A 15238-nucleotide genomic window follows, 5' to 3' on the forward strand; every position below is an offset into this window, starting at 1 on the left:
GCGACTGGGGACGCCGCCGACTACCAGGTACTGCCTCCGTACTACTACCTGCCCTTTTGCAGTGGCTAAGATTTCTATCAGCTTCTCCATGGTCGATCGAAATACCTAGTTCTCCCAGTCCTCCCTCCCCGTTCACATGCATCCTTTACCGGCTCCCAACAACAGCCAGTCTCCCCGAGGCGGCGAGGCACGCGACCACACTCCACCGAGAATGAATACCCCTGCAACAAACCATCCCCCTTCCTCGGCCACCGCAGGTCGAGCCAGTGTCTCTACCCTTTCTACGTTGACCCCAGCAGATGGCAAGAAGAAGAGGAAACACAGGGGCGGGAAGAAGAGGAGGAATCGCCGTCAGTCCTTTGCCGCCCCTTCTGAAGCATCAGGCCTGCAGAGTCTCGATGAAGACCTGCCAGAAGACCCTTTACTCGAGGCACCAGAAAATTCGTCGCAGACACTCCGACCACCATTCTACAAAGCCAACACGGGCAATATTAGTGGGGAAAGTCTGAACAGTGACGCTCTGCTGGATCATCGGGAGCAACCGACCATGCGGCCTCGAGGTGACAGCAGGCCGACGGCCAGCTTCCTTGCTACATCATATCGAAATAGCCCTTTTCCTGCGCTGGAAACGGCTGCCCGAAGGAGACACCACAGTCAGCAGGACGGGTCGAGTTCCAATAGTTCTGAGCATGACGATTTCAACGACCGTACCCCTCTCATCTCTGGCTCTCGTCAGCGCAAAAGTCCTATCCAGTCTGGTTACGGGCTTTTTAGAGTCAAGTCCAATACCTCCACTCTTTCGACGGGGTCCAAGCAGCAAAGGAAGCGAGCCATCGCAACGGGCCAGTCTCTACCAAAGTCGGAGCCCGAGTACGATATCAACAATCCTCCCTCAGTGCCACCAAGTCCAGCATTTGGCGCGCAACTTGACGATGTCATGGTTGACGACGTAAACTTCTTAGATCGTCCACTGGATGCTCGGAGAAGCGTGCCCGCGTCCAACCACGATGCCCTGATTGACATCGATGGCGACGGTGCTGGACAACCCAACTCGGCACCACCAAGCCCTAGACTACGGCCAGACGGCATGCAGCGACACCGACCAATGACCTCCGCAGAAGAAGATGTGTGTTTTCCCTCCGATGCAGTCTCAGAGGTTGGCGAATATTACAATCAGTCGCAACCGCAAGGTCCTTTTGCTCCCAGTGGGCGACGGAGGCGAAGGGAACGGGAGTGGCCTCAGCTTTGGGTGCTGGATGAGTGGAGTCGCGTTGAAAAGGAGGAAAGAGCGGCAGGGGAGAGACGGGCAAAGAAGATCAGTGAGCCTGTGTTCGTGGAGGGCAGACTCAGACCATCCAATACCGCGTGGCATCGGGCGCAGGAAGATGCTCAATATCGTTACACGTATTTCAACGAAGAATTCGAGAGCACGATCCACGCACAAACGATATCGGAACTGGTCCAGCCAGGAGGCACTTTCCGCGAATTGTTCATTCCGGACCCTCCTGAACTGAGCGACTCCAGCAGCAGCGAGGAGGAAGACCTGGTGAACGTCGAACAGACTGTGGATGATGTGAGCGGTCCCCAAAGTCCCAAGTCTCAACCCGCCAATACCGGGAACACCAACCTTGCCGACAGGATCAAATCGAGACTGGAGCCCAATGGCAAGAATTCAGAGCAGTCGTCGGGGTCGGCCACACCACGCAAACAGGGGTCCACAAGTCGTCCGGGGAAACCAAAGAAATATGGCCCTCGTCCAACTTTCTGGCTTGATGTGCTCTGTCCTACCGATCAAGAAATGCGTGTGCTCAGCAAGACTTTCGGTATTCATGCGCTGACTTCCGAGGATATCATGATGCAAGAGGCTCGAGAAAAGGTTGAACTCTTCCGGAATTATTACTTCATCAACTATCGTACCTTTGAGCAAGACACTAACAGCGAGGACTACTTGGAGCCGATCAACATGTATGTCTGTGTGTTTCGATATGGTATCCTCACCTTTCACTTCTCTCCAATCCCCCATCCGGCAAATGTACGACGACGGATTCGGCAGCTTTCCGACTACCTGATTCTAAGTGCCGATTGGATCTCATACGCCATCATCGATGATATTACCGATGTCTACCAACCGCTGATCACCAGCATTGAGCAAGAAGTCGATCAAATTGAGGATCTCATCCTCCGATCCTTCCATAACAGCATTGAACTGGCTGGCCATCATGACGAGAAAGGCTCGGACAACGGAACGGACGCCTCTGACACGGAAATCAGTGGCATTGATATGCTCCTGCGAATTGGTGAATGCCGCAAGAAGGTCATGTCACTCTATCGTTTGCTTGGTACCAAAGCGGATGTGATCAAAGGGTTTGCCAAACGCTGTAACGAGCAATGGGAGGTTGCGCCGAGGTCGGAGATTGGTCTATACCTGGGAGATATCCAAGATCATATCTTGACCATGACGGGGAATCTCTCTCATTATGAGACTCTTCTGGCTCGGGCACACGGCAACTATCTGGCTCAAGTGAGCATTCATATGAACGAGCGGCAAGAAGAGGTGAGTCTTCCCCAGCGCCTGACTGAACCTTCCGCAAGTCAGCAGGCTTCCTCGATATTATTGCCGTATGCTGATAGACTTCAGACTGCGGATGTACTCGGCAAGTTGTCGGTATTGGGGACTGTCTGCCTTCCTCTCACATTGATCACAGGTGCGTGAGACCACCTTGTTACTGACGACGATGCTAATCCTCCTCACAGGATTGTTTGGCGCCAACTTCAAGGTGCCTGGCCAAGACGTGGACAATCTTCACTGGTTCTGGGCAACGACAGCCGGATTGATCTTCTTTGGCATTGCTTGCTTCTACTGGTGCAAGAAGGTGTACAAGATCATATGACACTCGGCCTTCACGAAAAGTCTTTTGAGGCTGTGCGACTTCTGTACTTGTGTCAATTGCATGTGGAGACTAATTGCTATTCTGAAAATAAACGAGGGATTCTCAACTATACCCGCGAGCACAGGAATAGAAACGTTTTGGGTTTTGGAAGGAGTCGATTTTGGGAAGCAAAATACCCTGCCAACATTGATGCAGTTGCGGGTCGGCTGGCAGGATAGGCGGCAAAGCATCTTCTATCATGGCTTCAATGCATGGATTGGGTATGAGCGCGTCGGCAAAAGCTCGAGGTTTTTTTACATTGCTGGGAGTCATCCTTAACGTTGGTATCAGATGCGGAACCATCCGGCCCAGGCAAACAGGCCGCAGCTGTCGGGGGCCGTCTAGATACACGAAACCCTCTTGTCTGCCTATGCGTGCTCAAAGGTCCATTGAATGAGAAGCTTTGTATCTTCTCATAGGAAGCCATTTAACGTAGCAGGTATCATCGGGTACAGAACGCTGAATGTCGCCGACGCCACGCATCGCCGCAATGCAAGCTTGTCTCGACAACGTAGCTTCTATCCTGAAGGCTTCATCCGTCATTTGTCAGTGTAACAAGTTAGATGGTCAACGAGGAACACGTCTTGAATCTGGAGTTGGGTTTGTCTTGTTGTTCGTAGTTGCTCTGAGAGCCGAATCTACAGTCTGTGCATGTATATATATCTCTCAAAATAATGAGCCGAGCTGTCGCCCGAAATCTCCGCATGGATTTGTCATAACAGTCAACTGGAGTGGCATGATAACGACCTCCAACATGCATATAATTCAATCGCAAGCGTGTTGGCTTGATCGTGTTACTTCATATCGGATCTACCCACGTACCTACCGAGTATTCCTTGACGATTCAAGGGTCTTCTCAGGTTCTTCGCAATCCTCTCCTTGGACCACAGCACGAATTTCGACCTCAATCACTAAACCCATACATACATAAGTAGTCACTTTCTCAACACGACATTTGGAATCAGAGAATCGGAATTCCAGATGGCTGCCTTCCCACCACCCAAGCTGCAAGAAGCGGCAGAACAAGTGGCCAGTCTACTTCGCGAGCGTCAGGAGACGATTTCTGTGGCCGAGACGGCCGCGGGCGGGCTGGTGTCTGCGGCGCTGCTGGCGACGCCGGGCGCGTCGAGGATCTACAAGGGAGGGGTGACCTTGTACACGCTCGAGTCGAGGCTGGCGTTTGCGGGCTGGACACAGAGCAATATCGACAACTACGACGGACCAACCCCTCAACTGGTGGCCGGGTTGGCTACCCATGTGCGCGACGCGTTGAAGTCGACGTACTGTGTTGGCGAGGTATGTTTTTCGTGACCCTCTACTACGTACTGACTACCGGTTCACGAGTACGGGTGGTCTTCCAATCCTTCTCCTTCAGCCTGGTTGGCGCCATCGCCGGTTCCCCACGATCAAGTACCTTATCCCTTTCTGGCCCGCGCAATTGAGACCCCTGGTGTCGCATTCGACCGTTCCTTTTCTTGTTTACTTTTGACGATACTGTGGGCTTACATATTGCTTTGTGCCTCTTGTAGAGTGGGATGGCAGGGCCTACGGCCAGTGGCAACTCGCCAAACCGTCAACCGTGAGTGCTGAAGAGCCCACCCATCCCTTGGTTCCCCCTCCCAAGACCATACCTGCAAGGGCTAGATAGTTGCTGACACGGGTGTTTTCGAAAGGGGTTACGTCGCACTTGCAGTCGTGGGAGACAAGGGCACCTTGAGCAGAGACTTGGATACAGGGCTTGGAGGTGATCGGCAGGCCAATATGGTTGCCTTCGCAGTCGAGGCACTTCATCTGCTTAAGGAGTACATAACAGCAGGTGGCGAGCCGGCAGGGAAGATATGATTCCAGGCGAACATCAATCAAGACCTTCCCACGTTCTCAAGGGATGGGCGTGTGTGGCCGGTTGGACTTGGATGGATCTAGTGTCCACTCTCCATGTGTGAATGTTGTGAATGGTCTTTGTAGCATGCAACAAGATCGCGGGCTGATCGAGCTTTCTGGCCTGCGTATCCCTGCCGCCGAAGTCACAGGATTCTATGTCCCTTCCGCCAGATCTGGACCCCTTAAAATCTCCGGCAAATACAACCTGGCAATGTCAACCTGACTTGGGGCCATGCTTGGATGATAGGATACCCTGTAAACACCAACGTAGGGCGCATGATCTGTCAGATCATGGTTTGGAGTCGAGAATGTAACACGATCAATAGTAATGTGCCTCACCGGGTCGGCGAGATGCCCAGGCCCGGATCTTAAAAGTGATCCGAAAGGTTGCACCTCAAACTCAAAAACCGAGAATTCACTCGAGTCGCGTAAAATCCCCCGATGACTTGTGAGATCCGAGGTTTCGGATCGCATCTGGGCCTTCCGACGGCTGTCTCGTGGGGTGGGATGACAATCGCACCATCCATCTGGACGGGTCTTATACCCTTGCTGCCATGCAGGGCATGCCTTCAAGTAAGGACAGCAGCGGGTTTCGTGAACCATAGACTTCAACGGACTACGGCAGGATTCACGTACCTAGGATGAACCCCTGGGGATATGACACCTGTAACGTCTTGTGGCAACGACAAGGGATGGTCGATGTGTGGGAAAGACAATCAAACACTGTTTAACTCCGTAAGCATGCAAGACCTGTCAACTCACGAGTCACATCTGCATTTCCGTGGAGAAGAAGGGGTTTCCTTTCCAGCTTGCCGAAGTCTGCAGTGGTGTCGATGTTTGACAGCTGTCAAACGACCAGAACCACTGGCACCGTGCCACCCCATGCTTCTTGGCGATTGAACGATCAAAGGGCATTTTCTGGCGGACACCTCACCGCTCCGAGCTGGCGGTGGAGGAGTCGCGACATGGAGGCAACGTTCAGCATTGGCTTCATTGTAAAAGCCTGGAATGGGTGGAAACTTCTATGCTCGGTGGAATCCAATGATCTGTATCATTGCGAATGAGGCGGTTTAGTGGAAGACACTGTAGAGTGGCGACCAACAACAACATCACAACATATGTCAAGCTGGGGAAAATAGCATAGACCGATCGCGTGGACCTGACCGCGGAAATTGTGATCCATGGTGATCATTTTCGCCGAGAGAGGCATATCTTGCGCCAGCCAGTCAAATAATCGGGTTGAAACCATTTCCCACTCACAACGAGGCAGACGTGTGATGATCACATCGACCCATGCGGGCGCCGGGGTCTCATCCAGGTTGCAAACGAAGCCACGCGGATACGGACTTCGTAGCTCCCTTGCATGAGGTTGTGGGTGTCATTGGAATTTGTCCTATTGGTGCTGTGAAGGTTAGGCATGTTAAGGTCATTCTCACCTAGGCGCGTCTGGCTCGGGCTGAGTGTCATCCTCCAGACAGGTCTTGATTCAAGCCGGATTGCAAATCCATTGGCGTGTACCGTAAATGGTTGTCGTGGCGGCCAGAGCATTCTGCTTTGACCTCCTATATGCTTACCGACGGCTTGATCAAGGTCTCGATGGGTCTGCGCGAAAGTCCAAAAATCGAATGGTGGGATGACAAACACCTGCAGTTATGCGAAGCATCTGAGAGCGTGCCTGCTGTTGGTATTTGCGAGGGCGACAAGAACATGGACACTGTCTGATAACATCGCTCTTCGACGGTGTAGAACAGATCCTTCTAGGCCCAGCCATCGACCATGCCAGGTATCATTTCAGAGTGTCGCTGTGGTCATATTGATGGACCCAGTTCAACATTCGGCGTCGGATATTGAACTCTACCTTGGGCGACCTTTATCGTTCTGATCGACAGCCATGCGCCGCCTCGAAACCCTAGTACTCTGCTACAGGTGCGGGTACGTCAGTAAGGCGAGTCAATCCGACATAAGAAGGAGCTGCGGTCGACGCGTTTCACATATGGCCCAATGTCTATTCGACAATGTTGATCACGGCTATGATGTAGAATGGATACCCAACCTCAATTACCGAGGAGATAGGCAGACATGGAAGCGACCCGGGACAGTCAGGTCGGGTGAGTGAAACATATAGCTAGGCCATGATCAGGCCGAGAGGGCAGAAGCTCGCGCCACTGAAGAGTAGTAGTAGTACGTATGTTGTCCAAAGGCGGTGTGCTCGAGTCATGAAGATGCCTGTGGTCTTCTCGCTTGATCTCTCACACTGACAGTTTCCACCGCAGGCCATGTGCTCGAAGCGAGCAAAGTACCCGCATGCAGAGCTAGATACGGTCAAGCTTGCAGGCAGTGGTTTGCATACTTCTGACAGGTACCTTATTCTGCACTCAGACAAACTCCGAGCCGACGAAAGCCCTAGGAAGCCAGGTTGATGGTGACTTGCGCGAGAAAGACGGGCCTGGAGTGAGTCGAGTGCTCGAGCGTCCAAACTAGCACAGAAGGGACGGTAAAAGTGGATGATTGCCGGAGGCCTAATCGTTTGGGTTCCGCACCACTTGCCCATGATGGCATTGCGCCGCATTCTCGGGCCTCTATACGACCATTTCCACGTGGCGCGACGACGGTCAGGATGGAAACGAGCAAGGGTGAGATGGTGAGAACAAGGCTAGAGGAGGTCGACCTTATACCATTACTGTCCAGCAGCACCCTGAGTGTTTCTGGAAGATCTAGAAGTCGTGAGTGGTAATCGGCCGTGCTGGGGGAATTCCAGAGTGCATGGCTCCATGCTAAACCTAGCTTCACAACTGGTACCGGGCTCGCCGTGCTCGCCGTACAATGGCAGTTGGATGTTCAACAAACTGAGGGAGAGAGCATTCGAAGAACATAATCTGCCGGCTTGGACAGATCTCACCCTCTCGCTAGAATCGAGGTGGAAGGCAGTCTGCTACTGACATGGACCTCTTGACTGTCATCTCAACATTTTATGCGCTTCCTGTTACATCATCGATCTTTGGTCATGCTCGAAAGTCGGCACAGGCTAATGTTTCATCCCAGGGCACTAGCAGATAATGCTTTTGGACCGATGATGGACATTTTTCCATGGGTTGACGAGGTGGTGGAATCTCGGTAGTGGTACGTACGTATGTACACGGTCCGGTACATATAGCTCCAGACAAGTTCCCAGGACATGTGTGTAATAATATAGTCAAGGACATTCAAGTGAAAGGATCACGTCCATGTCCCGATGTGGCGGTTGCCATGAGGAATTGACCGCTTCGATTCATTTCGATCCAACATTCCAGCATGAATAAGTCGCTTACGAAGGGGTTGGTTCTCCAGCTTTTCCCACTCCAGTCCCATCGTATTGGCTATCATGACTCCAGTAGTAGTCGTCGCTTCGTACGAGTCGATGACTGGGTTGCCAACACCACTCGCTGCCAGTGACGAAAATTTTGTATCGTACGTATTTCTAAGCGAGCCTGCGGCTGCGACTGCGATCGGCCACTGGGAATTGTATTTTTCGGGGCCACCTGAGAAGGGACCCACCGGAGGATAGGTAGGTAGGTAGCTAGTACCCAGGAGAATGCGCTCGCGGACGACCATGATATCAGCCATTGACATACGTTGAACGGAATTACCTAGAAGTCGTTCGCTGGACATCCATCGTCTTACAGGTCTCCGTGACGAGTTCAATATTCGAGACAGGTAGCGGATACCTGTGTGAGGTACCTTAGGTAGGTAGTATGTGAGGTACACTGTGTGGGTATGGTTGGTGGAAGGAAGGAAGGCAGGAAGCGAGGCTCGGAAGGCGCCGACCCTCTCGATCAGTCACTGCAGTCCGGTAATAATATACTTTGGAGCGGACGCGACGGGTACGTATCCGACTGCCATTGTGGGAAGGTCCAAGGCTTTTGCTGATACTAGTATCTTGCAGGTATGAGAACATGGGGCCACGCTTGAACAGGCATGCACACCTGCATTATAGGTGCCTTCTAGGTACCTATAACCTAAGATGGCTGCTTCTGTGCGATGCACTCACTCGGGCCTTGGGAGCCCAAGGTTTTGTCGGGTCGGGCCAAGATGGGAGACGGACACCGCATCCAGTGGGGATGGCTACGGGGGCCTGGGTAGCCTAAGGAGCCTAAGGAGCCCAAGTCCCACCAGGCATGATGTTGCGGCTGATGAGGCTGGAATGTACCTCCCTTACCTATGTCAAAGCCTACTACGCACCTCTGTAGGTGTTTATCCTCCATCTTGGTAGGGATTATTGATCCGGAAGCTTTGTTCCTTGAATCAGATGGTCGTTCCGCCTGGCTCTTCCCGAGCCATCTCTTTCAAATCAGGCATTTAGCTGGTACCCAATACTACCTAAATCTAAATCTATTTACTAGTATGAAAATAGTGAAAGGTACAGGTACCTACAGGTAAGGTACCGTAGCCACCCAGTCCGCTTAAATCGACACCAAACTGGAACATCCTGGCCCCATGAACGACCTTTTCAACCTCGCCTCCCCACGTCTCAGACTCGGACGCGGCCAGTCGTCTGGGTGTTTTAGGCATAAACTCGTATCACTGCAGGTAGTAGCAACTTTGTATCTCGGTAGAGTTTTCCTACTAAACATGATTTGCTGCCAATCCCTCTCGATCTCAGCTCTCGGCTGTTCGCCTTGACTCAGGTTATCAAGATCACTCACTGCAACAAGCATCTCATCCATCACTCCATCACTCCATCAAATTCCTGGTCTCGCCTCCGACTTCTGTTTGTTTTTCACTTGCCTGGTCGCCCGCCCATCGGCTCCGCCCGCTGGTCCACCGCTTGCTTCACCATTCCCAACTAAACTGTTAGTGCACTTGGCTAGAGCCAGCCTCGGAGCTCCCACTGCACCATCCGTCTCCATCGCACCGCCTCGTCTCGTCTGCCACCGCTGCAGCTGGATTCGCACGGTACCATGGTGGCCACTACCTGGCCTGCGCCTGACCAGTGACCATCGCAGGCGGCCACCTGTCTCGACATGACGCCTGTCCCGGTCTCAACCGGCTCTACTGGGTTACCACTCTCTTGGGTTTGTCTCCCCTGGTCCCCCCAGGCCAAGGCGCTACAAACTCGCTGACAGCCTCTACAGTACGTCCAGAATCCAAGGAGCTCACCGACGACCAGGGGTGGCAGTGTCAACTGTCAAGGACCCAGAAGAGACCCCCGTCACCCACTGCATCGATCCATCCGAGTCCAGTGTGTCCACAAAAGCCTCCCAGAGTTCCAGGGCCGTCCCCTGCGCCCGCCTCCCGACTCCGATCCTCTGTTTCCTTTGCCTCACTGCTCCCACCCACCTCTATTTGGGCATCGGAAAGCACAGCAGACCAGAGCACGCTCATCAGTAGTAGTGCGCCCCAATTCTCCCACGAACCCACCCGTCCGGCTCGCCGCCAATCCGGCCATCCAAAGCCTAGGGAGCCTCCTTGTCGGCTCTGCCAGGCTTCAAAGATTCGAGCTGCCCACGAGTCTACCGACTCGACATATCACAGAGTACAGATCCAGCGCTGGCGGGGGGAAAGTAATAACATAATAACAACATACAACGGATACTACGACTGCTGTTACTACTCCCTGCAATCCTGCAATTCCATCCCATCCCATCATCTTCTCATCTCGACCAGAACTTGTCGGCAATCGAGCCGCCTCGGACGTCCTTCTTCGGTGCGGTCGTCTCTCCTCGCTCGTGATCGGCATCTACAAACCATTCCCTTCGCTGTTTGCTTCCCAACCTTCGCCCTGTCTTTTCCCACCAACCCCAACCGTGGTCGCAACGGTGATCAGGACCCAGAACAAGCTATCCAGAACCCTGGCTTCACCACCCATCGATTTGGTTGCCTCATAATTCCGCCTCGGGGCTTTTCCCCACCGCTACTAACTCCGAGGACTGTCAATCACTCACAGCACGCTCGGTGCACCTGCTTTCCTGCTTGCACGGTCACCGCTGCCCAATATCAAATACTATCTCCCATCGCCCTCACCGTTAGCCATCGCCATCGCCATCGCTATCGCCATCATCATTGCGCCTTGGACCTGCATTGCCCTCCTCCAGGGCAGGCATTGGCAGCAGAACCTTGAGTTTCCGCTGGCCCCCGCGATCTTGAGTTCCGGCTCAATAGCCACCTCGACCAAACTTCGTTCATTTGGACACCTACCCCGGCCTTAATTCGACCAGGTGCGCATCATCATTCTTTTTGGCTCTTTGGTCTTTTTGTGTCGTCTGGGTGGGCTGGTTTGTTTGCTTTACTGTTTGCCAACCGACAACAACCGTCGTCAGCACTATTCGCCGGCCTGTATCCCACTCATCCACGGTCAAATTGTGATCGGGCCTGCCTGATCGGTGCTGCATCCCTGTGGGCTTGCTGTCAAAGCAAGGCAAGACGACTGCTTGCAATAGTAGCACCCCGCCGCTCGATTCAGGCCGACCCTGCTGTGTCTCCCCTGCGCACTGGTGCCGTCTGGACCTGTCCAAGTTCACCGGTACGGGACCTGTGAGGGGACCACGACAGGATTCTATGCAACCTGGCGAGTACGTTGTATAACGATTTGCCATGAGCTGTCCTGCTGATTGCGCATCCCGCTTGGCTCGTGCATAAGGTCATGCTGCATCTGTTGTACCACGTTCCTTTGGGTACTATAGAGACGAGGGAGGTACGGGTTTGTTTGCTGCGCAAGAGAACAGATGTCGAGAATAGATGAGATGGGTGACGTGGATTTGAAGCACGAGAGACCCAATCCTTATGCTCCTCCGCCGCCAAATCCTATCCACCGTATGCCGCCAGCCGAGACCCCTCCGTTACACAGCTATCATCATCCCCATCATCATCCTCCGCCTACTCCAGGGCCAGCTATGCCACCGCCTGCCCCGGCGTGGAATCCAACTCCTTCGCCCTACAATGACCACCCAGACCATCGCCCTCCTTCAGACATCTCGCATCAGCCTCCGCCCTACCCAGCTCCTCCTCAACCCTACGCGCCTCCTCCGCCGCCGCCGCCGCCGCCTCCTCCTCCGGGGCAGGAGACTCCAGGTTATCCTCCGGATCCAGCTGCTTACGGACGCCCTGGCAGCGTCTCAGGCCCATCGAGATCTCCGGCCGACGTCCACCAACCGCAATATCAATCGCCTCAGTATCAGTCTGTGAGTAGTCAACCTCACGAACCTCCCTACTATCCCCCAACCCCTGCGGACTACAGACCGCGTCATGTGTACTCCGCTCCCGAAAGCCAGCCAAACGGATCTCATCATTCTCCGCTTCACGTTGTGACTGGCCATGAAATGATGCCCGGTCAGCCTGCCGGGCCACCTCCGCAGTACGGTCCTCCCTCGGCGGGGCCGCCTCCACCGCCGCAGGGCAACTATTATTACGATCCATACGGTGCGGCACAAAGGCGCAAGCCCATCCGAGCAGCACAAGCGTGCGATTCTTGTCGCCAGCGAAAGGCGAAATGTGATGAAGGTCGACCGGAGTGTCAACACTGCAAGGACAACGGCTTGAAGTGCTCCTACAGGGAGATTCCGCCTCAGAAATCGGAGAAACAAGCTCTTGCAATCACCACGACGTTGGACTCTTTCACCGAGACTATGACACGAATGGTGAAGGCCCAGGACGAAAAGATCGATCTCCTGGTCACAGTCATTGAGGATATGCGTACAGCCCTAGCAGGGGCACGAGAATCCAAGACACCGGATGAGCAGAAACAGCGTCCTGCTGGATCATCGAGAGCGTCCATGCCGAACGATACTACGTCCACTTTCCACCGGGGAACAAGTACTGAAGCAGCTTCCGCGCCGCAAGGTGCCAGCCAGTCCTCGAGACCGGATCTCAAGGCCCGCCGTTCCAATGATGAGACGGATCCGATGGACTTTTCGATGCCGTCTAAGCATACCACGGCCGCGCAAAATCTGCTCTCTTGGCCTTCAATTAGGGCGCTCGTCCCCAGGGGCATCCCGTCGACGTTTGTGGGCGACAAGGAAGTTGCTCGGGGGCTTTTACGGTTATATGGATGCGGTGAGAGCGATGACGCAGACAATGATGGTGAGGATGCTGCAAGTCCAGGGATAAGCACGTCGTCAGATGGTCGGCGGGTGGACGAGGACGTCGCATCATCACCTTACGGAGTCTGGAGCAGCGGCCAAGTCAATCAGTCACGGGCACTGAATCAAAGCCTGTCCACTCGCGAGCACCCCGGCAGCGTTAGCCCTCATGGAGGGTTGATGCTAGATTCCGACGCCGTGGATCGCTATTTCAAAAGCTATTTGGATAACATCCACATCCTGCATCCCTTTCTCGAGCCCAAGGTCGTGCGCGAAATGATTGAGAAATTCAAACGGAACTATAGCTGGGACTATCGGGCCACGCAATCGGTGCCAACATCCGGAGGCACCAAACGGAAACGAGAGACAACCGATTCGCCAACTTCCATGCAAGAGCCCAACACGCAGGGACCCATGGGCAATCGCGTCTCCGCGCGTGGGACAATCCCTTCCAGCTCGCGCCGCATTCAGCATAATGTCCGCAATGCCATAGTGCTACTTGTGATGGCACTGGGAAAGGTAACTGCTCATCGAGCTCCCCTGCCAGGTCCGGCGCCGGCGACCAACATACGAAATTCGACGCCGTATAATAACACACTATATTCGGATTTGCCCATACCACCTGTGCCAATGTCGGCTCCCACATCCCCCTTCAACAACCAAGCCGGTGTCAATGGAACAAACAGCGGAAAGTTTCCCAGCCCGGCATATCCACGAGGCAAAAACATGGACATCATCCCGGGCCTTGCGTATTACAACAAGGCTACAGCCATTCTGGGCGAGGAGCCAGGTGGCCATACCATCTTGCATGTTCAAGCCTATCTTTTGGCGGGATTGTACATGGGGCAGCTGGCGCGCATCATTCCCAGTTACGACTTCATCAATAGAGCCTGTGTGGCAACTCAGATCCTCATCGAGTCGACGGACTACGTGCAACAAACAATGGAGCCTGCTCTCCGAAACTTGGTCAACTTTGCCTTTTGGTCATGCTTGCAACTGGAGAGCGACATCGCGGCGGAGATGCTTCTTCCGTTGAGTGGCATTACCCGTTATGAAAGCTCCCACCATAAAGAAATGCCCACCAAGCTTACTCTGGAAGCCATTCCTGAGACCAGCGACGAGGAAGATATCTTGCGTTATTACTCGTACCAGATTCAGCTGAGGTTGACGATGAACAGTATTCATTCGACGTTATACCGTGCTTCGAAAGACCCGCAATCTAAACCAAGTTCCACCATCATGTCGATTTTGGACGAGAATCTAGAAGACTGGCGAAAGATGCTCAATGATTGGGATTGGGACGACCAGGACCACCAAAGTCCCAACATCAACGTCGCGCGGATGCGAGGCAAGTATTATGGGGCGAAATACATAATCTGGAGGCCGGCCGTGCAGTACGCTCTCCAACAGGCGGAGGTTGCGCACCGAGAGCGAACTTCAGAATCACCCGCCAGCTACGGCTTGGGAGGTGAGTTTGCTTCGCCTTCGGGGTCGCAACGCGCCGCCCCTGGGTGGTCGATCAATGATCCGAGTCCGGAGATGGAGGAATTGCTCCGTGGCGCCAAAACGTGCGTCCAAGCTGCCATTCGGAGTACAACCGTCTTTGACAAAGTCCCTCGCCGGCTTGTCGTGACCAACATTTTTGGCACGGCTCATGCGTAAGTGGTTCCATCCGCCGAGTCCATGCCATCAAGCTGACAGATCTAGGCAATTTGGGAATATGCTCGTCCTCTATGCTACATTTACCTCGCCACACCCACGCCTCAACTGCCTCGTGGACGAGGGCACTCTCAAACGGCTACACGATCGTACCATCAGCATTCTACGGGAGAATGAGAACATCTCACCTATTCTGGCCAAGGACTGGAAAATTCTGGAACATGTGCGAAATAAAGTGTTTCCGTCCCATGCAAATAGGTCGCAAGTGGCCCCCAGCACCTCTTCCAGCTTTTCCAGCCGGTGAAATTGGTGAAAGCGGACACACTGCTCGGTGGGACCATTGATCCAAATCACCTCTCTTTTTTGTTTCACGCGTCACTGTCTGGTAGCGTTGTCAAAGCGTTCAGCATCCAGCATAGCATTTCCGGACAATCGTTGGAGTTAATGAAACTGATACGGCCGATTGGAGGCGTTTTTCTGCACTTGTTGTTGCTTCGGAGGGACCAGGCAGTCTTGCGCTGACACTGAACCCTTTCTGGGTGTCTTTTACGTCAAGGCCAGCGAGGGTTGAAATGGTGGGTAGCAGGACGACCGCGGCGTCGTGCTTGACAGCCTCGTGAATAGGCTAGGGAGGACAGGGGCCAACCGAAAGAAGAAGCATTGGCGGAGGTTCCGGGCGTTGTTTGATATGCGACTCTTTGGTATCGATGATGA

General features: G+C 53.7%; 4 protein-coding genes across 4 annotated transcripts; all 4 read left to right on the forward strand.

The window, feature by feature from the left end:
- Window positions 1–136: 136 nt before the first annotated feature.
- A1O1_08279 (uncharacterized protein) lies at window positions 137–2891 on the forward strand (the record flags this gene model as incomplete). The annotated part of the gene is made up of 3 exons (XM_007729141.1): window positions 137–2554; window positions 2639–2705; window positions 2755–2891. 3 exons carry the CDS (start codon window positions 137–139, stop codon window positions 2889–2891), a joined length of 2622 nt encoding a protein of 873 aa, XP_007727331.1.
- Window positions 2892–3911: 1020 nt separating this feature from the next.
- On the forward strand, window positions 3912–4419 carry A1O1_08280 (uncharacterized protein; the record flags this gene model as incomplete). The annotated part of the gene is made up of 2 exons (XM_007729142.1): window positions 3912–4226; window positions 4306–4419. 2 exons carry the CDS (start codon window positions 3912–3914, stop codon window positions 4417–4419), a joined length of 429 nt encoding a protein of 142 aa, XP_007727332.1.
- A 40-nt stretch (window positions 4420–4459) lies between these two features.
- Window positions 4460–4748, forward strand: A1O1_08281 (uncharacterized protein; the record flags this gene model as incomplete). Its single annotated transcript, XM_007729143.1, has 2 exons — window positions 4460–4509; window positions 4604–4748. Coding segments are annotated over 2 exons (195 nt in total), but the record flags the coding sequence as incomplete, so codon positions are not given.
- A 6782-nt stretch (window positions 4749–11530) lies between these two features.
- On the forward strand, window positions 11531–14828 carry A1O1_08282 (uncharacterized protein; the record flags this gene model as incomplete). The annotated part of the gene is made up of 2 exons (XM_007729144.1): window positions 11531–14523; window positions 14573–14828. The coding sequence occupies 2 exons, from the start codon at window positions 11531–11533 to the stop codon at window positions 14826–14828; spliced, it is 3249 nt and encodes a 1082-aa protein (XP_007727334.1).
- Window positions 14829–15238: the final 410 nt, after the last annotated feature.

The sequence above is a fragment of the Capronia coronata genome (assembly GCF_000585585.1).
Source record: "Capronia coronata CBS 617.96 chromosome Unknown acBCG-supercont1.8, whole genome shotgun sequence".
Classification (NCBI taxonomy): Eukaryota; Fungi; Ascomycota; class Eurotiomycetes; order Chaetothyriales; family Herpotrichiellaceae; genus Capronia; species Capronia coronata.